The sequence below is a fragment of the Cynoglossus semilaevis genome, unplaced genomic scaffold (assembly GCF_000523025.1).
Source record: "Cynoglossus semilaevis isolate Cse_v1.0 unplaced genomic scaffold, Cse_v1.0 scaffold1033, whole genome shotgun sequence".
NCBI lineage: Eukaryota > Metazoa > Chordata > Actinopteri > Pleuronectiformes > Cynoglossidae > Cynoglossus > Cynoglossus semilaevis.
This window is the reverse complement of record NW_007585109.1, coordinates 156,558-178,733: the sequence shown is the minus strand read 5'-3', so window position 1 is coordinate 178,733 and position 22,176 is coordinate 156,558. Positions and strand designations below refer to the sequence as shown.

General features: G+C 38.2%; 1 protein-coding gene across 3 annotated transcripts in view; it reads right to left on the bottom strand.

Annotated features, from left to right (window-relative positions):
* tcf12 (transcription factor 12) overlaps nt 1-22,176 on the bottom strand; it is a 52,732-nt gene that overhangs the window by 26,610 nt on the left and 3,946 nt on the right. For 2 of the 3 annotated variants that reach the window (XM_017030669.2, XM_008336958.3), the window contains exons 4-8: nt 18,708-18,781; nt 14,188-14,290; nt 4,768-4,829; nt 3,800-3,932; nt 3,147-3,199 (exon numbers count right to left, since the gene is read on the bottom strand). In XM_017030669.2, the coding sequence (XP_016886158.1) occupies nt 3,147-3,199; nt 3,800-3,932; nt 4,768-4,829; nt 14,188-14,290; nt 18,708-18,781 (425 nt within the window). Of the gene's footprint in view, nt 1-3,146; nt 3,200-3,799; nt 3,933-4,767; nt 4,830-5,007; nt 6,333-14,187; nt 14,291-18,707; nt 18,782-22,176 lie in introns of those variants that run through there. The other variant, XM_025053511.1, reaches the window with a different exon arrangement.

The window sequence follows — 22,176 nt, the reverse complement described above, 5'->3', positions numbered from 1 at the left end:
CAATATAAAAGTCTAAAAACTGTGTTGAACACTAAAAACGATGTCAGAAAAGAAGGGAGTAAAAGATATCTGCATCATAAATTACAATCCACCCTTCATTATACTAAGCTCAGATCCAGCAGACCACAGAGAAGCATGTGTGTGGCTGAGGGAGGAGGGTGTCTGTATATAAGATGAAAAAGCCTTATAAACATTTAAATGTTTGCAATCACCAGCTGGCCTCTCCAGATAGCCTTCACATCCCACTGCACTGCAGTGTCAGGACCCAAATGCACGGAGGATGTGGCTCCTGTAAATATTTTGATTGAGCTCCATCATGTAGTGTACACACACATCATGCTTGGACTTGCAACTTGCGGCACCGAACTGATTTGAAACTCCAACATTTATTTTTAGACGGGGCACTGAGAATACAGGCTGTAGGAAAAAAGGGGGATTCAAAAAATAAAATAAATAAATATGAAAATTCCCAGCAGGAGACATAATGACAGGAAGCAGTGTGTTGATTTTTTTTTTTGCCAAATCAAGCAGCTATTCAGGTCTCTGGTGAGGCTCTGGTGCCTGCTTACACAAGCAAAAGCTTTCAGTGGTATCTGCAGCTGCATTCAGGCTTTACAGGTACGCTGCAGGCTCTTGACACAGCTGCCCCGGGCAAAGGAGCTCTGACTCCAGGTGTGCCTTTGCCCTGACACATGACATCACAACACAACATTACATACTGATAGTGTTGCTGCAGGCAGCAAAACTTGATGGCTACGAATATAACTGAGGACAAGCGGTTTATGTAAATTATGAATGACATGTTAAATGCTCAACTATTCCTTAATTGTATATATAAAAGGACAGCTAGTTTATGAAATTACCATAGTAATGGTCTTAAAATACTCACAAACCACATTTCCAGAATTGCTGAAGCACTGGCAAAAAAGCCACAAAACAACAGACTTTGATTTAGTGACTTACTCGAACCGTTTTTTTACCAGACAAAAGGACGAGGATAAGATTTTCTGTGTTTACATAGACAAAAACAAAAAGTTAAGAATTCAATGCTTGAAACAGACTCTGAAAAGTTTGGACAGAAAGAAGATATGGCCAAAGGAAAGGTCTGGGAAGCTTTAAGTTTGTAGCTGAAGTTGGCAATGTGTACTGTATATCAGTGTTATTAAACAGGAGCACCAAAAGACATTTAGGTGTCTTCATCAATGTGCCACAGAAAAACCAAAATGTCACCTTACAGACAGACCTCATATCTACTGCATATAAAGAAGTGATTATTAACCTCAAACAGGTATTTACTGTTAACAAATGCTCACAGAACTGTCATCATATTCCTGTGAATGTGAGACTGGTGATGGATGAAGTGACAGTGATGCAGTTTTATGATTTAGATCAGGTTTGGAACAGCATCTACAATTTAGTATTGGTACTGTGTTGAATAAAATATTCAAATACAATTTAAAAGGGTTTGGAAAAGGTTAGGATGATCCAAATATTTGTCAGATAATATCCAAAGAAAAATGCTCTCCTCTTGTTTAAACCGTAAAACAGTCAGTAACTACTAATGGTCGAAGTCTTCACATAATCCTTCACACCATTCAGAAGCTCATGTCACCACAGCTCACTTATGTTTGCTTTCTGTCCAACACCACAAAATTCAACAGCTCCCAAAAGCTGCCAGACAGACTCCCACTCACACACTTTCTACATGCTGAGCACCAACTATCAAAAATCCTTTCTCCATCAGCACATTATAACAGAGCTGCAGTAAAGCCCTTTATTTAACACTGGTATCTCTATTCGTTCACACAGGATCAAAGACTCACTGGGTGAATATTCCCCAGAGCTCCAGGCTTCATCTTCTGAGAAGTACCGAGTGACACGAAGAAGCTGTATTTTATCCCCGGCCCTGTCACAGTTTTTACCCATGTTGCATTGTAGTGCTTGATTGTACTCTGATGAGTCACACAACCGCACCTGCGCCCTGGTGTTAAGTACTGACAAATAAAAGCCCAGCGTCCATTTACACAACAAAGAGTTGTAAACCGTGAAGCAACCATTCCTTGCCTCCCTCCCGCCGTCTGACAAGGCCTCAAATATATCACTTACTTAAGAGGAAGGCGGCACACGCTCCCGCTGCTGCTGAGGTCGCTGCTGCTGCCAGGGGCTGCGCGTCTCTCATGCCCTGACAAAGTTCTTTTCAAATACAAATCCAGAAACAAAACACACGGCTGCCTTTTATGTTCCCTGCTCTCTTCGATGTTTGATGTCGGGGGGAAAAATAGAGGTAGAGGTGAAGATGATGTAGCTCTTAAAGAAAAAAAAATGGCTTTATAGAAACTAAACAAAAGACAAAAGAAAATAAAAAATATTTTCAAGAAAGAAAATACATTTTGAAGCAAATCATGCTTTATTAAATAGGAAGAAAACACAATCATGGGCCTCTATAACAAAATTTGAGAAGGATTCCTAAAATCCACTGCTAATCTACCGGGGTTTTAACAATGAACATGTGACTTACTGATTTGTGCATATTAATGAACTTCGGGACCCTCCCCCGTCTAGGCAAACGCAAGCTGAGCTCTGCACTCCCCTGCATCCTAATGCTTTCAGCTCCACCGGGATCATTACCAATTGAAATTTCAGATATTCTGCGCTATTAATCTCTGTCTGTCCTCCTGTTCGGCTACGTAATGACTAATTAAACATCAAAAGAGCAGAGCTGAGGATCTGCTCTGACAGCTTCTCTCTCTCCCAGGAGAGGCCGTAAGGGGGCCAGACTGTGACAGGGCAGCACCAAAAATCAATCACCTCGAGGTGCACATGCCCACGTGTGTATTTACACACAAGCACATATGCACGTTTGAGCATGCAAATGCACGGAGGTGAGCCTTAAAGAAATGTTTACATCCATAAAACCACAAATGCAGAAACAAGTGTCATAAAAAGAGAAATCGTTCTCTGAACTCGCACAAAAAATGTGAATTCTCAAAACAGAAAAGTAGCAAAGATGTCAAGAGAAAGACTTGTATGAGAGGCAGGGTGTGTCGGTGTGTATGCGTGTGTGCATGCTTGTGTTTGTGTGTGTTTGCTTAGGTTAGCTCACTGTGGAATCTATTTATATGAGAGGTAGATGATCTTCCACTCACAGATGAAGGCAGGCCAGGAGGGACCTTGCGAACCTTTTTTGTTTGTAGAGCATCTGTGAAGAGATGAAAGCACAACATGCATTCATTCACAGGCAAAAGGGAAGGCTCTGTCAATGTGCTGTAAACAAACCCTAATTCAGCTTTTCCAGAGACATAACTGCTCATGAATTCAACACAGACAGAGAATTTAAAGGTGACACACTTTGTGAAATGCATTACGATTCCTACAACATACAGTCTATACCTGCACCACAGATGCTTTTAGCCCATGATACACAGAATAAACCTTCTTTTCCAAGGCAGGTGGCGTGATTTCTGCTCAAGTCAGTGATTTATTCTGATCCAAATACATTTTCTAATATTACACTAACCATTTGCTGCAAAGTCGCTGATCTCCCTACAATGTATGTACAGTACTTTCTAAGATTAGACATTTTCCCTATAAGAAATGCTGCATCATGCAAAGATGAAACAAACTAATGTAGGCAGAAATATAAGACAATGAGATGCTGCACTGTTAGTGACTGTACTGTATAGGGATTTTAAGACAGTGTTATCTCAGCACTCTTTGTATATTACATATGGTCTGTTAACCTGGAAGACAATCATCTTAGAACATCTTGTGTCAACACTGTCGCTGGACAGGAACTGACCAATGGGTGGAGGATCCTGCAGAGGCCGTCTTCTGGGATTGGCTGCAGAGAAGGCGTAGAAGGGAGCAGCTGACTTTCCTGATGAAGTCACAGGACTAGGACTCCCCAGTGCATTGTCTGGCCTTACAGAAGACTGAAAAAAAACAAACAAACAAACAAACACAGAGACGTTCAGTGACAGTAGGGTTTTCTAAGTTGTTTCTGTTAAATGATAAATTCTTAATTTATTTGTTTCTTATATTTAATAGACTTATGTAAAATTACCTTAAATGCATTAAAGTACCAGAAATGTAGAAAATTATGTTTCACAAAAATCTTGTAAGAAATCATTATGACACGACTCAGGCCTAACAAGAAGGCTCACCAGGTCTATCTTTCTATCCTGACCCTGTTTGAACTCTGCAACCCTAATTACCTAAGATAACAGGCCAATTAGGTGCTTGGTCCAATTAGAGTAATCACCAGCAGGGAACACGTGAGCACCATGCACAATATTAGATGCCACTGTGAGAAATCTGCTTTACAAGCTGAGGATTTACACCTTTGACCACACTGACCTCATTGACCTTTACATTCAATTTCTAAAAGTGTTTTTTTTATTCAGTTAGCTGCAACCAGTGGTGCTGTTTCTATTGTTGATACCTGAAAATGCAAAAAAAAAAAAGGTGCACATTTAAGATGAGCAGTTCAGTCCATTAAGTGAACAGATCATTAAATCAATATTGTAGTCTATACACAGCGAGTTCAAGAACCTAATGATAGACAATTACGTATGTTTTATTAACTGAGCTGATGAGTAGTCATTATTCTGTGGTGTTCTTTCACTGGAATGATTGACAATATACAGTATCTTTATGTGATGAATAACATATGACTTTTGAAACATTCAAGATAAGAGGTGCCAAGGACAGAACATTTTGCACACAAAAAAAATGGTACTGTTTATTTCATCCAGGTGCAAATCTTACCTGGCAGCTTGGTGCTCCAGAATCTCTCCCAAAGCCAATAAAGGAACTTCTTTCCGATTTAGCTATCAAAACACAAAAATTGTAAAACATTATAAGATATCATGGATTTTTGGAAAGAAAGAGAGAAAGAAGGAAAGACAGAACGTAAGAAAGAGGTCAAAACAGGTCGTAGACTGTTTGCAATGTTATGGTAGCAGGGTTACAGCACAAAGACGATGGTGCGTTCAGTCAGTAACATACAGTGTGTTGTCATGACACGGACTCCTGATAGAGTGATTACAGCCATTCACTTCATCCAAAGAACAGACTCCGAACACCCATCAGGGGAGAAATAAAACCTAACGCACCCAACACACATGAATCACACACATCACAATATCCAAACTCAGCAGTTTTGCTTGGCTGGAAAAACAAACATACAAAGAAAGGAGAGGTCCAATGGGAGAATGATGAATAACTTTAACAGCATCATACATTATTTTTGTCAGGCTTCCAAATATTACAGGAACAGACAAAAGCGTTGGAACTAACTTCTGTTTACTCTGGGGAGAAAGTAAATATTTTTTTGTGAGTTTAAAAACTTGCACAGGCTGGTTCTTTTGTTACACGGTGATGACTGATCTGAGCACTGCTTTCACAAGCACAGGTGAAAAGAGGCACATCTAAGAGAATTCACATGAGCTTATCTGAGCGCTCCTGGAGGAGACACGTGCTGCGCATCTGTGCAGACACTCCCTAGAGAGTGAAGATGCTGCTGAGGAAATCATGCACGATGGTTTAACTGGCAAAGATGCATTTCCTGGAACAATAATGCGATGCAGTTACGAGCTCTTACAGAACGGAATGGAATTAAACTGTTGGCCACCGGCGTTCCCCATCAGAGCAGAACGATGAAACACCATTTGACAGAGATGTTTCATTTATTTTCATTCCAATCCGTTAGAAGGTCAGAGAGGCAAATCACTTTTTATTGCAAAGAGGTCACTCGAGTAAAAAGGTCTGTGCAAAGGTGAAATATTTATTGGCAGCTTGTGTTTTGTCACAAATAAAGCACAGACCAAACACAGTGTCACAGCTCCTTATCACCAGTTAATAAGGGCATGACTTCAAACCCTGCTCCACCTTCATTGATCTACATCAGCTGGAAAAAAGAGAGCAAAGAGCTCTGTGGAGCAGCCACAAGACAGGAGCACAAACTGTCATCACTAACACCTAAAATATTACTGTTTATTATTGTCCAATGTTTTGAATATATAAACTGAAGTAATAGAAATGGGGAAAAAATAATTAAATATGTACTAACATTATTTAACCTAAATTTGTTTGGCAAGAAGACAACATTTTTGAACAAAGGAGGAAAAATAAACAGAATATATTCACATTTAAAATGCACTGTCATTTTTTAAGTTACTCAAAGTCCTGAAAGTATTTTAAACAGATGAGAACTAATTTTGTATTTGACTCACCATGAAAAAGTAAAAGGATAATTTCTGTTGTAATATTCAACTTCTGTTAGACGGTGCAACAAAGCATATGTTGCTACTGTACTGTACACTCTTATACTGGATTACTTACTTCAGAACATCACAAGGGCAAATCCTGGCTCGAACACAAGTCCTGTACATATTTATATTTTGCTCACCAAAGACTTATACCAACTTATACTCGGATTTCAGGAGAATCCTTACTTGTGATGAAAAGGTAAAGTAGAACAAAGTCATATATCACATGGAACATACTGCTAGGTTGGCCAGTTCTACAGCCTGCATCCTAAATTAGCTGAATAAAATATATCCTTATCATGCACGGACATGACTGTCTGATGCGACCCCTCCCACCCCACCCACCCCCCAATTTAAAGAAAAACAGGTCACTGCAAAAGGCATTTTCCCTTGAATAATAATTAAGAATCTGCAGAAAAGACCATGAAATATTCTTATTAAAGAATTTGGGGGGGAAAAGTAAGACATTGTAATAGTGAAATACATACAAATGCATTTATATATCATAGCTTAGGGCATTCAAATTGAATTTTTAGACTCACACTTTTTCAAAATAAATTTTATCTGTATACCTTTAACAAGCAGTAAGGCTATCCTTTTATGTTGAGATCAAATTGAAAATTAACTGATATTCAAGTCAAAAAACAATAATGCTGACTGGTCATTCATTGTGTGCCTTCCTATTGATCTGTGGGCTGCAGTACAACACAGCAGGGCTCTGTTTTTAGCCCCTTACACTAATAATGTGAGAGGTAGTGACCTAAGCGTCTCCAGGGATCAATTCAAAGCCCTTGCCACAAAACAGCCAATTAGGGAGTGTGCTTGACTGCCTCTCTGACGCATTCCGAGAGCCTTTTTTCCAACCATTTTCCTCTCTCTCCAAGGAAAGCCAAGACCATGAAAACAAGCACTTAATACCGGATGAGGAAATGCTGTTAACATAGAAGCCAGCTCGCTTGGTGTGTTTGTGTTTTTCTCTGAGGTCATGGGTTTGCTGTTAGTGTCTGCGTGTCCATGCTGAGCTTCCAATGTAATGCCTTGTACAACACAGAAAACTCTATGTACTACATTAACATTCACTCAGATGAGTTCAATGATATTTAGTAGTGTAAGAGAAAAGCTGATATTCTCTCCAAAATAAAAATGTATGCAAAAATATCCCCACACCCCATACCATTAAAATAATCTTTTAATTTTCTTTTTAATTTTCTCATTCTTTTTTTTCCCCCTTGTGAAGAGCTTGAGTTAATCTAACATGTTAAAGTGACTTGATCTATCCAGCATGTTCTACCTAGAGATATATAGTAACTAAGAAAACTGTCTGGCTCATAGGTCAGCTAAGTGTGGATGAGAAAACAGAGAGGACGTGCACAATATTGTGATTTTGTGCACTTTTCTATCTACTGCATGACTGTTATTAGTAGAAAGAGTGAGAAAACATGCCTTTCTCATCATGAGCTCAACATCAATTTCCATCTGCAGCCCTGTCTGCAGTGACATTATTCAAAACAGCGAGAGCAAATGTTAATGACTTCTTATTTGCATATTTATTTTTTTCTTTGTTAAAATGTCACTGATTATAACGTACTATGATGATAAATGCGTGCGCTCATGCAATCTGATGTGTAATTAGACCAAAGGTGGAATGAACAGATCAATTAAAAGTGAAACACTAGGATGGAGATTGCAAAATGGTAAAATATCGTTTCACATTTTCTTATTTTACTGTGCATTTTTGACGATCAAAAAATAAAGGTTTCATTTTCTTTATAATTCCATTCCTGTCTTAGTGGAGAGTTTTTTTTACCAGATTGCATATATCACTCCCAGGATAATCAGGTGCCACAGCTCTGTCTACTTGAATTTTTTCTTAAAAAGAAAAAAGAAAAAAAGATGGTCAAGGGAAAATGTTTTTGCTTGGCCTTTGGCTTTTACTGCAACCAACAATTCTCCTGCCAGTGCTAGTTATTCACAAATGAGGAAAAAAATGTATTACTGCAAACCAGATGGGAGCATTCCACATGACCAAACCAATCAATCACCTTGCTGGGACGCAGGTGTGACACAGCCGTGCAGCAACACACCATTTCACAGTCTATCAGGCACAAACACATGGTCACCAATCAATGGCACCCTGAGGACCCATGAGGAGGGGTGCTTCCCCGCAGTCTCACTGGTTCATGGCTGATGACTTCATAATCACACATCTATTCTCTCAGAGGAGAGAGGTGATGAGCTCCTCAATAACATCTCCCACCATGTGAACACCAACACTGTAATGGATGCTGCTTTCATAGGAAACTACCATGTTCACCCTGCATCATAATTTCACATTCATGCTCATTGCCATCTTCACCATCAGGCAGCCACATCACCGTCCAGGCCAACACGACAACATTGAACAAACAGAAGAAGTGCCTCCCCAGTTGGATAATAGAATTAAGCCATTACAAGAGATCAAAGTGTGGCTGTTTGTTTTTAGCTGCTAAACAACTGTTGAACCATGAAACATCAGAGAACTGAGGTGAAGGACAAGGAAGCGTACACACATGGGCTAGGAATGCTGATCCAACTCCAAGCACTGGGGGCAAATTTCCTTCTCCGTTTCAACTCTTGGTTTAAAACACAAACCTGCACTTAATAAAACACCACAACATCCTGAAAGTGATAAATCAGTATTAGAGCTCTCAGGGGGGACTCAATTGTGTGTAGGCAAAATCTGTAGCCACCATTTAAAAGTTTTATTTAGCTGACAAAAAAACTACCTTCCCACCCCCATGTTCCTGGCAGTGAAGAAAAAGTCTCACAGAGCCGTGTTTGTCTCTGCACTTCCCACAGAGCCAGCACAGGGGAAAATGTCAGGCATCGTCAAGTTGGAGTAAAGGCGAAACAAATGTTTGCATTTTATGAACCAATCACCATCCTCTGGAGTCCAACCAGTGAGGGGAGCAGCATTATCTGGTGCTCTGTTTGCCACCACACCCAGCAAGGACTCAGGCTGCCGGGGGAAGCAGTTGTGACTGAGGAAAGAAAAATGATGAAGGAGTGAGGAGTGGTGAGGCAGAGATTTGACAAACAACTGTGGGTCAAGTCAAGAGGATTATCTACAATAATGTATGTTTGTGTCAAACAAGCCAGCCTGATAACCAGCTTGTAAACAAATAAAACTGACTTTTGCTACAAAGATGAGTCTTTGAAATGCATTAAAATATAAATAAACAATGACATAGAATGTATTTAATTCTTTAAAGCAAGGTCATTTTGTTCTCAAGAGAAACAATAAAAAAACGGCCACAAAAGTGGTGTTCCTGGTTGGCATACTCCATGTAATAAAATATTACTTTATACAATTATATTGCAGATATGTTCAGTCTCTTTCATTCTTTCATAATACAAAAAGTATAATATGTATACTTATGGTCCTCTATTGTAATTAAGTGAGTTTACAACAAGTGCTCAAACAGCACAATCACAAATTTTAATCCTAGGTCAGCAGCTTGCAAAAAAAGATTGATTAGGTTTGTATTTGTATTAAAAAAATGAAATGAAAGACAACAGCACAGAACACAGGAAAAGAAACCATGAAAGACAACAGCACAGAACACAGGAGAAGAAACCCTGCAGATATGATTGGACGTTCACGCTAATATTCATAAAAGGTCTACGCACAAAGAAGATCAATTGAAAATGTGTTTAATTAATATAAACCAAAAGAAAAACCTGCTGTCTTGTCTATTTAACCTTTTACAGATAACATCTTTGCAACTACTATCAATACAATCACATATGGATTGGTGTCGATCCAACTTCAGTGATAGCAGAGCAGAGAGACAGCCCCCAGGCTTACTGCAGCTACAGCTGATCCTCTGCAGCTGGCAGCCTGGCCAGTCACATGCTGAGGGCCAGGGTCTCAGAAAAGACCAAGCAGGGGGCAAGCAGGGCCAAGATAGACTAAGAAGTGAAGAATGAGTGCAGGGAGGGCCGGGATGAGTGGGGAGATGTAGGAGGCAGGAGAGAGAGGGGAAAAAAGGATTTGCACCCTTTCAGCTCGTCTTCAGTTCTTCATGCCTCACCGACCACAGTAATAGATAAGCACACCGTGCAGCTCTGCATAATGACCAGCTACATTCACTAAACTCTACTGCACCATGTATTCTAACCGTTCCTTCGCCACAATAAAAAAAATTCCTCCAGATTTCTGCCGGTATCAGCACTGACTAAGGGATATCTGCAAAACAACACAAACTGAATCATTAGGAGTGCATTGTTTCATAGTTGGGTACAGTATGTGGGTGGGTAAAAATGACAGAGTGAAGAGAGGGAGCAGCATTGGCAGCACCTGTGACCCACACCACAGTAGAAACGGAGAGCACACCTGAACAACACCTGGACACACTCACCGCCTGGGTCTGAGGAGGGTTTCCCCTGGGATGGAGCATTAGCACATGACACCTGCCCCAGTAAAAAAACACACTGGGGATGCAAGTGTGATGTGGGAATTGACACTTCACCAAAAAGCCTTCAGGAACAATTAGGTGTGGAATAGGATAAGAGTGTATTAGATTCATTTACCTGATGCAATAGGAGACATGAAAATGTTGTTAAAATGCATCTTATTCAGGATAAGAGTGTATTAGATTCATTTACGTTATATTTACGTCATTTATTTATTTCATTTAAGTTGTGTTCTTACGTGACACAAGTCACAAGATAATTAAAATAATTTTCACAGCTAAACTCTCAATGACTGCAAATATTCCATTTGCATACTGACTTTGCCAAATAATAATAATAATAATAATAATAATAATATTCAAGACAATCATGAGATATGCTTAGCACGTTTTATGAACTGTATCAGAGCTCATAACTGCTTTGAACGCAGTCTTGCAGAGTCACATGTATGTGGATGAGCATGATGCCAGGAGGCATGTGGTGGTGTATGCATGAGTAAATGGTGACATCATTAAGCTGATTAGCTGTTATGCAAGGCTAAACAGTTATGAGCCATATGAATGAAGCGCACCAGATAAAACATGCTTAAGAAAATGACGACTCAGCAGACGTGATATCATGTCCTCGGGCTCAAGACGACACAGGAGACACCACCACAGACTCAGAGAGACAGCAGGCATAAACACAACTCTATTTGAATGATGACCATGGCCAGCTGTGAACTTCCATTTGATCGTAAATGTGACTTTAAAGCATTATCTGAAATTAGGCTTCAGAGTCAAAATGCCACAGCTCATTGAAAATGCAATGTTAAAAAAGCAAACATTAGGCAGGATGTAAAGCCCCACTCATAACCACATCGACAACCACATCAGAATGTGATAGAGACAAGCAGAGTGCAGCATCTTCAGTCATAGCTCATCACCCATGGTAATTACCCAGATAGTTTGAAATCAGCCTCCCCCACTGACTTCTTCTCATTGAGCTGACGCCACAAGAAAAAAATCACAGCAGGTAATTAAATCTAACCATCCCTTGTCAGGGCTGTGAACAGTGGCTATTACTGTGGCAAACAATTGGAAAAACTGCCACCTTTTATGCAAAACCTGCTGGAAACAACAGACACAAGGTTCAACACAGGTATTGAATTTGAAGCAACACAGGTGCAATGATGATTAGGTTCTATATCTGCACTAACTTTAAAATGACACATTATACCTCAGAAAAGTCTTTTTTAAATAAATACTTTGTGAACACATCTGGAGGTAGCTGAGATAAAGGCAATGGTGTTTTGGACTGAAACGTTTGTCCATTGCTTAATAGTATGAATACTGTTAGCTATGTCTATGAAGATTCTCAGTCATCCAGGTCATGGTCGAGTTGAAGAGTTAGGCAACTGGTCGTGAAATTTTCTCAAACAAGACATTTAGAACTGAAGACACCTTTTGGATGAGAGGTGAAACGTCTCCTTAGAGAAAATTTCACATCCATTTTTCTACCAGAACTCTTCAACCTCAATGTGTCAGCTACTTGGCACCTGTCAGCCAGCCTGCACTGAATGGTGTGTGGTTTGGTAAGAGGATTGTCATGAAAAAGGGTGGACTAAGATGCACGTGAGGTTCAGATCAGCTGATCCACAGTCAGCCAGTATTGGGGTGCTGGCCTCCAAAATTAAAAAGAAAAAGAGTCATTAATCCGCAGCCAATCAGTCCTCAGCATTTACCTGGATTTACTGTTTGAATTAAGCACATTTTAACACATTTTTCATATCTACAGCTTTTGTTTTTGGTAATAATGACACTTTACATAAACGCCATAATGAAGCAAAGTGAATAGTTTAAAATTATGTGCTGGTGAATTGGAAAAAAACATTTGTCACAAGGACCAACATCAGTGTGTTACCGTCAACGCATTTTTCTCCCCACATTTACGATATGTATGCAATTATGGATATAAGGAGGAGAATGAATGTGATGCAGTAATATGTCATATCCAGACAGTATGATTGTAAACTGGAATTGCCTGTGCTTCTGTCAGCTCTGGAGCTTCAGGAAGAGAATGGATTTATTCAATTGTTTTTTCAACAGTGATATTATGGCCTTACCAGGTTTTCAGCAACCTCACTAAATCACACCTAGACGGATCATTTTTAAATGAATAGAATTAGAACATCCACAAAATCAAGCTATTCTTTCTTTCTATTACAAAAGGTCAACACTTTGTCATGTTACAGCAGTTGAATGTATTAAAAAGTTACAGTTAAATTGAGAATATCTGTTTTTATATATTTAAGTAAAAAAGGGTAAAAAAAACCTAATAAAACAAAAAATCTCTCCGATAACAGTAGCCTAGCTAAAAACAACATTAAACTGAGTTTAATAATTACATTCCAAAGACTGATAGATTTACAAATCCATTTATGTCTTTATCTTTATCTTTATCTGACTGTATTGTCACAGAGCCAAGTTGGCCCAAACTGCTACTGATAAGTACCCCTAGAAACCTCAAATAAACCATGTCAAGTCAAGTCATTCAGAGGTGGATGACAATCAACTTGATGTGTTTAGGTCCTTGAGGTCACTTTATTTTTATCCTGCACGCTGGCGTAGTTATACAAGCATTGTTCTAACCCCAGCCGGTTTCTGAGTGTTTTTGAACAATTGGGTTAAACAAAATCCTTCCTTGTATTGTTGCAAGAAAGGGTTGTGATTCTTATCAGTCAAGATGAGAATATACTATAACTTGGAAGTGTGACTAATTATGACGTTCATTTGTTCAAATGTAAAGTTGGGGATTCAGCTAAAAAGAAAGGGTCCCATTTGATTTTCTGTTGTTTTTCTTTTGAGGTTGTTTTTTGTGTATCTTTCTGATGTAAGCCTAATGCTTACAGTGCGTTGTTCCCCAAACTGAAATGGAATTTCCTGTGGCAGAAGTCAAAGCCTTAAACATTTTTCTTTGCTCCTGGTAAAGAGTGTTGTTGATGTTGTTGTTTTTTTGGCTGAAAACTACTATTCTGTAGTTTTTAGATACCTTGTTCTGGGAAAGAAGAAAAGAAAACCCAACAAATGATCCAACAAAGTATGTTTGATATTGTGTCATAAGCATCTTATAATTGTTTTGATGTAATTATGTCTCACATAGGTTAAACTTGGGTTTGCACGTGGTAGTGGCATTTAAACAGTATGTCGTTAAGATGCAGTTTAATGTCTAGAAGAGAGCTGCTTATGACAAAAAGCATCACTGATAGCCTGAACCTGGGGGAGGGTCATGGCAAACAGGAAGACAGAAGTCTAGAAGGGATGGGAGATAGAAGTAGAAAATAATGACAGCAGGAAATGAAACAGTCTATTTGTTATTTGTATGTATGTTATATATACATGCCTTAACCTCAGTCAGAATTTCCTTTTAATGTCCACAACCAAAGGGCGTGTAGTGGGTGAGTTGAGAGGAATCATTTTCTTACCCATTACGTTGGAGTTTATGAAAGCTGTTGGAGCCAATCCTTCATGGGACACTAATCGACTGTCACTCAAATGATCGCCATAATGAGGGCTGTCTGCAAAACCCTGGGGGGAACAGAATATTAACCACATTATTAGGGCAACTTCACTAATTGAGTGATATGGCATACCACTAATTAGTAGCAGGAAAACACAAATGAAATGCCGGTGTCAATAAAGTGTCCATTAACCTGCCTGTATTTTCCATCAAAGCTAGGAGGAAGAAATAAATGGATGTGGACCAGTGACTCTAATTCTAGTTTTTATGAGTCAACTCCAACATTAATAGAACAGAAGTATAGCACATGAGCCAAGAAATATTTTAAATTGATTACTCCTTCCTAAAAGATATTTCATTATTCACATTTTAAACATTCGAGGTTTAGAAGAGTAAGAAATGACTACTTTGATCTACATTTATCATCTTTGTCATTCATTCATCTTCATTCATTCATCTTCTGCCACTTAGTCCTAAGCGCTACACTCACAGGGGGCCACCTTTAACCACAAACAGCTGCTGTATATACACACATACTTTTATATTTACCCAATCAATGCTGTTCATTTTTTCTTTTTGTTGTGAGTCAATGGTACTAACAGATACTTCACTGTATGGCCCATTAGCAATTCATTTCTCTTCTCTTTGGTTGTTCTGATTAATCACTCCATAGTATCTGGTTAAAAAATCAGCTGCCCATATAATCACCGAAAACCCCTTCTTCAACCACATCTTATCCAGCCCATAGCAGCTCATGTTATATTCTGAATCACTTATAGATACATATACATTCAATGAATCCACCATATGGCCCCTTCATACTTGTGTAAGTTTGTCAACATTGCGATCCCTTCCCATCATCTTCCTCAAACCTGAAGAAGCACTGAGGCAACACTAATGCCATTACTGAGTTGATAGATAAGAAGTTTACTCCTCAACAAGTCACTTTTTTGTTGAAATTGATTTAACCATCATCAGGTACCAGGAAAAACACATCATAACTTATTTCAAATGCTAAAGTTGGATAATTTCAAATTCCACAATCCTGGTAGGTCTTGCACCAATTACTAGTTTTCTGTAATGTGATGCAACTTTAAACAACACTGAACAAGTGAAAACACAAGAGAGTGAACCATCAATGACCTCAAAAATAAAAGACAAACTTAGGTACATCTTCATATAGGCTTTTAAAAATGTTATCGGGATAACCCTGCAAACAAATCTTCATAACATTACACCTGCCGCAGAACTCACCTGTTTAAAAGAGGTTGCAGCTCACAGCCACCTACAATCTCCCCTGTTGTATAGTGCTCTGAGGCTAAAGTGGGAGGATTGCAGTAAGCCTTCAACCAGCTAATCCTGTGACATTATTCATTCATAATATTAACTCCCAACAGAGACAAACAAAGCAGCACTGGCCGCTGCATCTCTTTGGTGCCATTTTTACCAACTTCTACACTATAAAAACAAACTAATCTTATTATCAATCTTTGTTGAGAACTGAGTGATAGTGTAGGGCAGCATTTACCTTTATGAAAAGTATGAACACAATCTACAAGAGCTCTAAAATCCCGATACTCACACAAAGAGTACACACCATCCTGGTGAAAATAAAAGAACATGTCTTTTAGCCAGTAAGAAAATATAAGTACAGGCTTAGTTTTTAATTATACCTCTACTTTCAACCAACACAGTCAATATAATCAGTGTATTAAAGGTCCTCTGTTGGATCAGAATAACTCATGTTGATTAATAATAACATGTGTGGGTTTAGACATTATGAGCTATGTCACTGTCATCAGTCTACCTGTTAGCCTTTAATATATAAACATGACATTTATTCTTCAGTGCTGCATTATTTAGATTTACACAGAAACACTTGTTGCAGCCAATGACATTTCCAGGCTATTAAATGGGAAAAGGGCTTGATTACTACTGACACTGATACAAGACCACAAAACAGGCTGCACTAAAAAAACTGGTTTATAGTTGGCCGAGAGTTGCTCATTATTATAAAAGTTCAGGTTCCACTTATATTCATACTGTAATCAATTTGGCAAAAAATGACACGTTCTCAAATAATAGTCCATAAAGAAAGAACCTAAAAACCCAGTCTTTAAGATGGTTATGATTATTCGGTCGATGAGTACTTTGCTTATATCTTTTTTCCATATTCATGTGGATGTCCATTTGTTAGTTTGTGTCTGGGAATGTAAGTTCATCAAGCACAGATCCTTCATCACACACTGGTGGCCTACATCTACTGGAGAGACTAACACATGCTGTCGTGGCTGCCCTGCAGCAACATTAGTATTACTGGTTAAATTACTGTCACATCAGCGTGCTACAGCGCAGGCCAGAGCTCACGCCTTATCCGTCTATCTCTCCCCACCAGAAAAAAAAAAACACGACACTAGTTGTATTCCAGTTGAATGTGAGCCCTTATGTGGCAGCTTCAAAGTGATGATACGGTCATGATGGATGTGTGTGGGCTTCAGTATCTAGCCAGGGCAGGGCACCGGGGAAGCAGGAGTTGTCATGCAGTGGTAGTGGGCACAGCCCTAACTGTCAGACTGCCAGCCTACAGTCACAGCTGCCAAGGAAACAGGACCTGGCTGAGAGCCAAGGTCAGCACGGCAGGGCTCTAGTCTGTTCACGCTCCACTAATCACACACTCCTAACGCACCAGCTCAAACAAGCTCAGGGACAAGACTGAATCCCTTTTGTATCAGACGGTGTAATGAAGCCTTGAGCGTTCATCCAAAAAGCTTGAAATAGAGCATAAATTAGGAAATTTGACAATAATGCGCTTGTGGTTTCAAAAATAATGCTATTGGTTTTTTAACAATGAAATGAATGTAGAAACAGGAACTAGAGATAATTGTGGGGGTGGAAATGGAAATCCATATCGTAATGAATCACTGGATCCATTGCTCTAAGGGTTTAAAAATGAGATATTCTGGTTTTATTTAACAACCTGTTCCAAATAATGCGTATCAACTGAAAGAGCATTTTTTCAGAGATCAATCAATTTTTCGGTCATCAATTTTTATTGCAAATATGATAGTGTTACCTCTGAGTCATTTGATCTTTTAAATAAGTTTAGCTAGTAGAATGTTCTGAACTTTATATTTATTAGATTTTTTTTCATTATTGGTTTTTTTTTTCGTTTTTCATTTTTATAGGAAAACTTTACATATTACTGGAGACTTGCCTAAATCTAGAAGCAATGTGTCTTCATCCATTTTGTCCAGCATTTGTCTTGGACAATCTTTGAAAAACATTCACATTTGGACTGTTTGAGACCAGACAAAGGAGCGACATTCACTGGTGTCAAGATAAGACATCAACAAAAGTGCAAAGGAGCACAGAACTGGAGCAGGAGCTGAAGGAAATCTGTCTGGACAACATAGGTGACCAACGCACATCATTTGGCATTAGGGATCGTAGGATAAAATTAAATAGGTGACATTGCATCTGTATGAATACACTGTTAGTTTACAAGCTGTCCAGAGGTGTAAACAACTGTCTACAGGCTTCAGCTGTGCCTTGTAAAGTCAGAAAGGCTCATTTATAGGCACCTGGAGCAAAGAAATCAGACAGTGTCTTCTGAGTCCAGCTTCTCATAATTTAAGCTGCTTCTGTTATCATGGCCTGTAGACATTTGAATCGGGAAGGGCACAGAGAAATAAACAAAGTACGGCAGCTCGGGTAGCTTTGACATTTAACTGTAGTCTAACTGAATGTGACAGGAGATTGACATTATATGAAATTCATAGGGGGCATCTAGAAAAAAAGTGTTAGAGACACACACACAGGGAGGAAACGTTTCACACTTGCTCATTCAAAGTGTGACACATACCAACTTGATCTAAACTCCACCAGTGTTGTTTGTGAAGGATCAAAATGTGTAAAATGTTGCCAATGCAATTGCAAATACTGTTAATAATAATACTGGTTGTAAATATTTACATATGGAAATTGATTTCATAGGTTCAACACCAACAAAATCTTAAATATATTAAATAGAAGCAGGTGAAGAAATACAATTTAAAACTAGTAAGGTAAACCTAGACCTAATTTAACATTATCACGTTGTCTCACTTGTGTAACAGCGAATCTGACGTTAACAATGTTTTTAGTTATTGGAAATTTTAAAGCTGAAATGCTTTTGAAAAAAATACAAGAATTAAAAAACCTTTTTACATAAAAAAAATAAATCAGCAGAAATAAAGATCTCAGTTCTGCCACAAGATTCTAGCAACTGGTGGTTCCTTCAAAGGGCACAACACATTTTCACTGACAAAACAAAATCAATTCAACCTGTCATCAGTTTATTAACTGGTCCTTTCCGTTACTAAAAATACGTGTTAAAGGTCATACAACAAGGCATTGTAAATGTAGCACTTAGATGTAATGAGTGTTAAATGATGTGCTGTGGAGCAGAAAGGCTATTCAGAGGCGGCAAGGTGAGGGTCATCTTACCCGAGAGGTCTCATAGGAAGGGCTGGATTCGCCACCTGGGGCCCAAGATGCTTGGCTGGTCCGCTCGTCCATACCTGTCAGAGTGAGAGAGTGGGGAGATGCACAGTTCTGTCAGCACAGACAGATTACTTATTCGGCTGAATGTACATGAAAGTACAAACGTATCTGTATTTGTTAGGTATTAAAAAGTCATTAAAACTGAAGCATCTTATTTGTAGCATCATATTAAAAATAGTTTTGCATAATTCAACAAATTTAATATACCCTTCCCTAATATTATCATTCTAAATGTAAAAAGAGACATTTTATACAGCAATTTGTCACTAATGTATGCCAGCCTACTTCTGGAGCAGCTGAGCACTGAAACTTAAAATAAAATAAAATAAAAGCAATTTTTCAGTAAAAAAAAACAAACATTGTTCAAATAAGGCAAACACATCAAACAAATAAAAGCAATAACTTCAACCAATCCAGCCAGAGCATCTGGCATGTGTTGAAAAATATAACGTCTCATTTTTACAACCTTATTTATATGATAAAGTCAGATGAAAAATATTTGATGCTTCAATTGTTTCTCCCGAGACAATATTGTGTTAGAGCAGGAGCCCAAAATTTCCCACAAACAAAACATAATTGTGGAGCAGGTAAAGCATCAGCATTCCATAAGTCATCGATTGTCACAGGGGTAATTGTATTTGTCTCAGTGCAAATGCAATAGCGTTCCTTCATTTTGACTCCACATAAAAAAATGACAGTGAGAAATGTTGTTTATGCTGAGGGAGTTAACATTGTAAAAAAGAAGTGAAAAAAATGTATTAAATCATGAAATTTAACAAATGATTCTGCAGTCGTGAGTCACAAAGGTCATCAGACACTGTACTGATGTCATTGTACATTTCCATTTCCATTTATGCATTTACAAGAAGCTGCATAGACAAACTCTTGAAAGGAGACCACTGGTTAGGAAAGCGGGGTTTCCTAACTACCGTGTGCGTGCAGAAAGAGATAGAGGAGGGCACGGTGTGCTAATTCTGACTAAAAGAAACTTTCTTTCTAAATCTAAATTTATACTTACGCAGTAAGTCAGTGGTGTGTTTTTACACAGAAACCATGCTCCAGTGAGCACAGATACAGATGAGTTTCATTCTCACAAACATGTTTTCTGGTAACGCCAAACGATTCATTTCCTCTTCTTTCTTCTTTTTTTTTTTACATGGGAACAGACCTGACACTAATATACTTTACTTTCATCACTTGACTGATAGCAATTGATGTGAAAATATGCTTAAATTGTCTTCTTGTGTGTGGTCACACTACATACAACATTTGTTATCCCAATGTGACCTTTTTGAATTCTGAATATAACAATGCTCAGTTTGGACTTTCCATCTCCATTAGCAGTCCTCCGGTCTGCGCTCTCATGTTGACAGACAGCAGCACAATTCATAAAGTCACCAACACCAAAACACCCACAGTTGTACCGGTTATGATGCAAAGTTGAGGCATAAAAACGTACATGACTAGTTCTACAAAGTGACTTGATCTTCAATCGTTTTTTTTATTAAATTCAATGACACTGACCAACACTGCTGCCGTACAGAGCAAGTTAATCGGAAGTTAATCGCGTGATATGTCCGAGCAGAATTTTTACTGTTTTCACTGGTATTTTTCCAGCCTCAGTCACAGTGATCAATGTTCACTGAACACATAAATAATAATAAAAGGTTTCAAACTTTTTTTTATTTATACAAGACACATTGGCAAACGTAGTTGCCTGCACTTTTCTTACAGGCTCCACTTGGATGTTCACACATCCTCAAGTTGAGATGGTTTTGTTACTTTGAAAAAAAAGAATAAAACATGCAACACAAATATCTGTAACTGTAGGGTGTGTTAGGTATATTACAGTTCAATGCTAAAAAAAAAAGGATAGTACGATTTCAATCATAGGTTTAATTTCTTCTATAGCTCACTAACCCTAACTAACCAGATAGAAATCATAATGTTGTTTTTAACTGTTGTATGTAGTGAGGATAAATATTAAATAAATAAATATTGATAGACTAATTCAATTATTTACTGATTAATTAATTCTGTAAAATTATATTTATTAGATAATAGATACTGATTGAGTATTTGTCATAAAGAAAACAAAACAAATACAGAGTATCACATGAACATAGAGGGTTTTCCATGTTCCGGCCTTTAAAACACTATTTGAATGAACACCAGAGTAGCATGTTTACCAATGTCATGATAAAGCAAGGGTGTCACGTCAAACTAAACCAAGACACGTTTGTGTTGATGTAGCCTAAATGCAAATTACCCATCTAACAGCAGCCACTCACAGCTCTGCTACATTAAAAAGACGACAGCCTCATCAAATTTGCATCAGCAACACAGCTGGAAGGAAGGAATGGTGAGTCTCTCAGTTTAGAGACAGGATGGCTATTTTTTCCCATCCATCCTCCTTTGGCACACTTCTGAAGGGTCTCACCAATCCCACTCCATCTCCATTATCTGTCTATGCCCAGCTGAGGTTCAATAATCCAAACTCTCATTCGCTGCAATTTCCCCACTTGTGTCTACACACCCGCTTTCCTTATCCTTACAATTACTTTGTGAGCTGCTTTCCTCCGCAGTGGAGATGAGACAAGCAAGAGTTCAGACTAAAGAGAGCATTTTCTTTAAAAAAAAAAAAAAAGATATCTTCATCAATATAGGTATAGAAGTGCTATAATATAGAAGTGCAAATAAATCTATTTTTGAGAATAAAATGCCCTGATGTTGTTTCCCCCAAATATCATTTAAAATATTACATGGTTTCTGTGTAAAAATAAGTAAGTTGAAGGTTTTTTGTGTTGTTGTTTTTTTTTACATAAAAGCACTAAGAAAAATAGTTAAGAAAGCAAATTTCAATATTTTGTGTCCATTTCTAAGAGAGAGATTTCTCTCACTCTATTATTATATATATTATATTATTGCACCATTATATCTTTGCAATAATATGGGGGGTTTACCATCAACATTAAACCTATTGTCATTGTGTTTTATGTGGCACTGGAGAATATTTGAAACCCCAAACCTGTTTGCTTTATGTTTGTTTACATTTGTAAACTCGCTGACCCAGCTACAAGTTATTCATATATTCATTGTCCTTTTTATCTTCTCTTTTGATTCACACTCAACAATCTGGCAGGTGAGCATGTAGTTCAGTAGTTCTGCCTGTCATTGGCCAAAAGTTATTTAATGCTGAGAATAACTGCACAAGACACGGCTTTATATGATTCAGACAATTCAAGCTGTGCCCTGCAATTAGGGCACAAAAACATGAGTTTAAAAAATGTACCTTTAACTTTAACCCGTCCAATTTTTTGTGCCTTTCTGCCTTTATCTCCTAACACACAAACGCATTAATGCTACAAAATATCTAAATAATGCCAATGTTTATTTCTTGTTGATATATTGG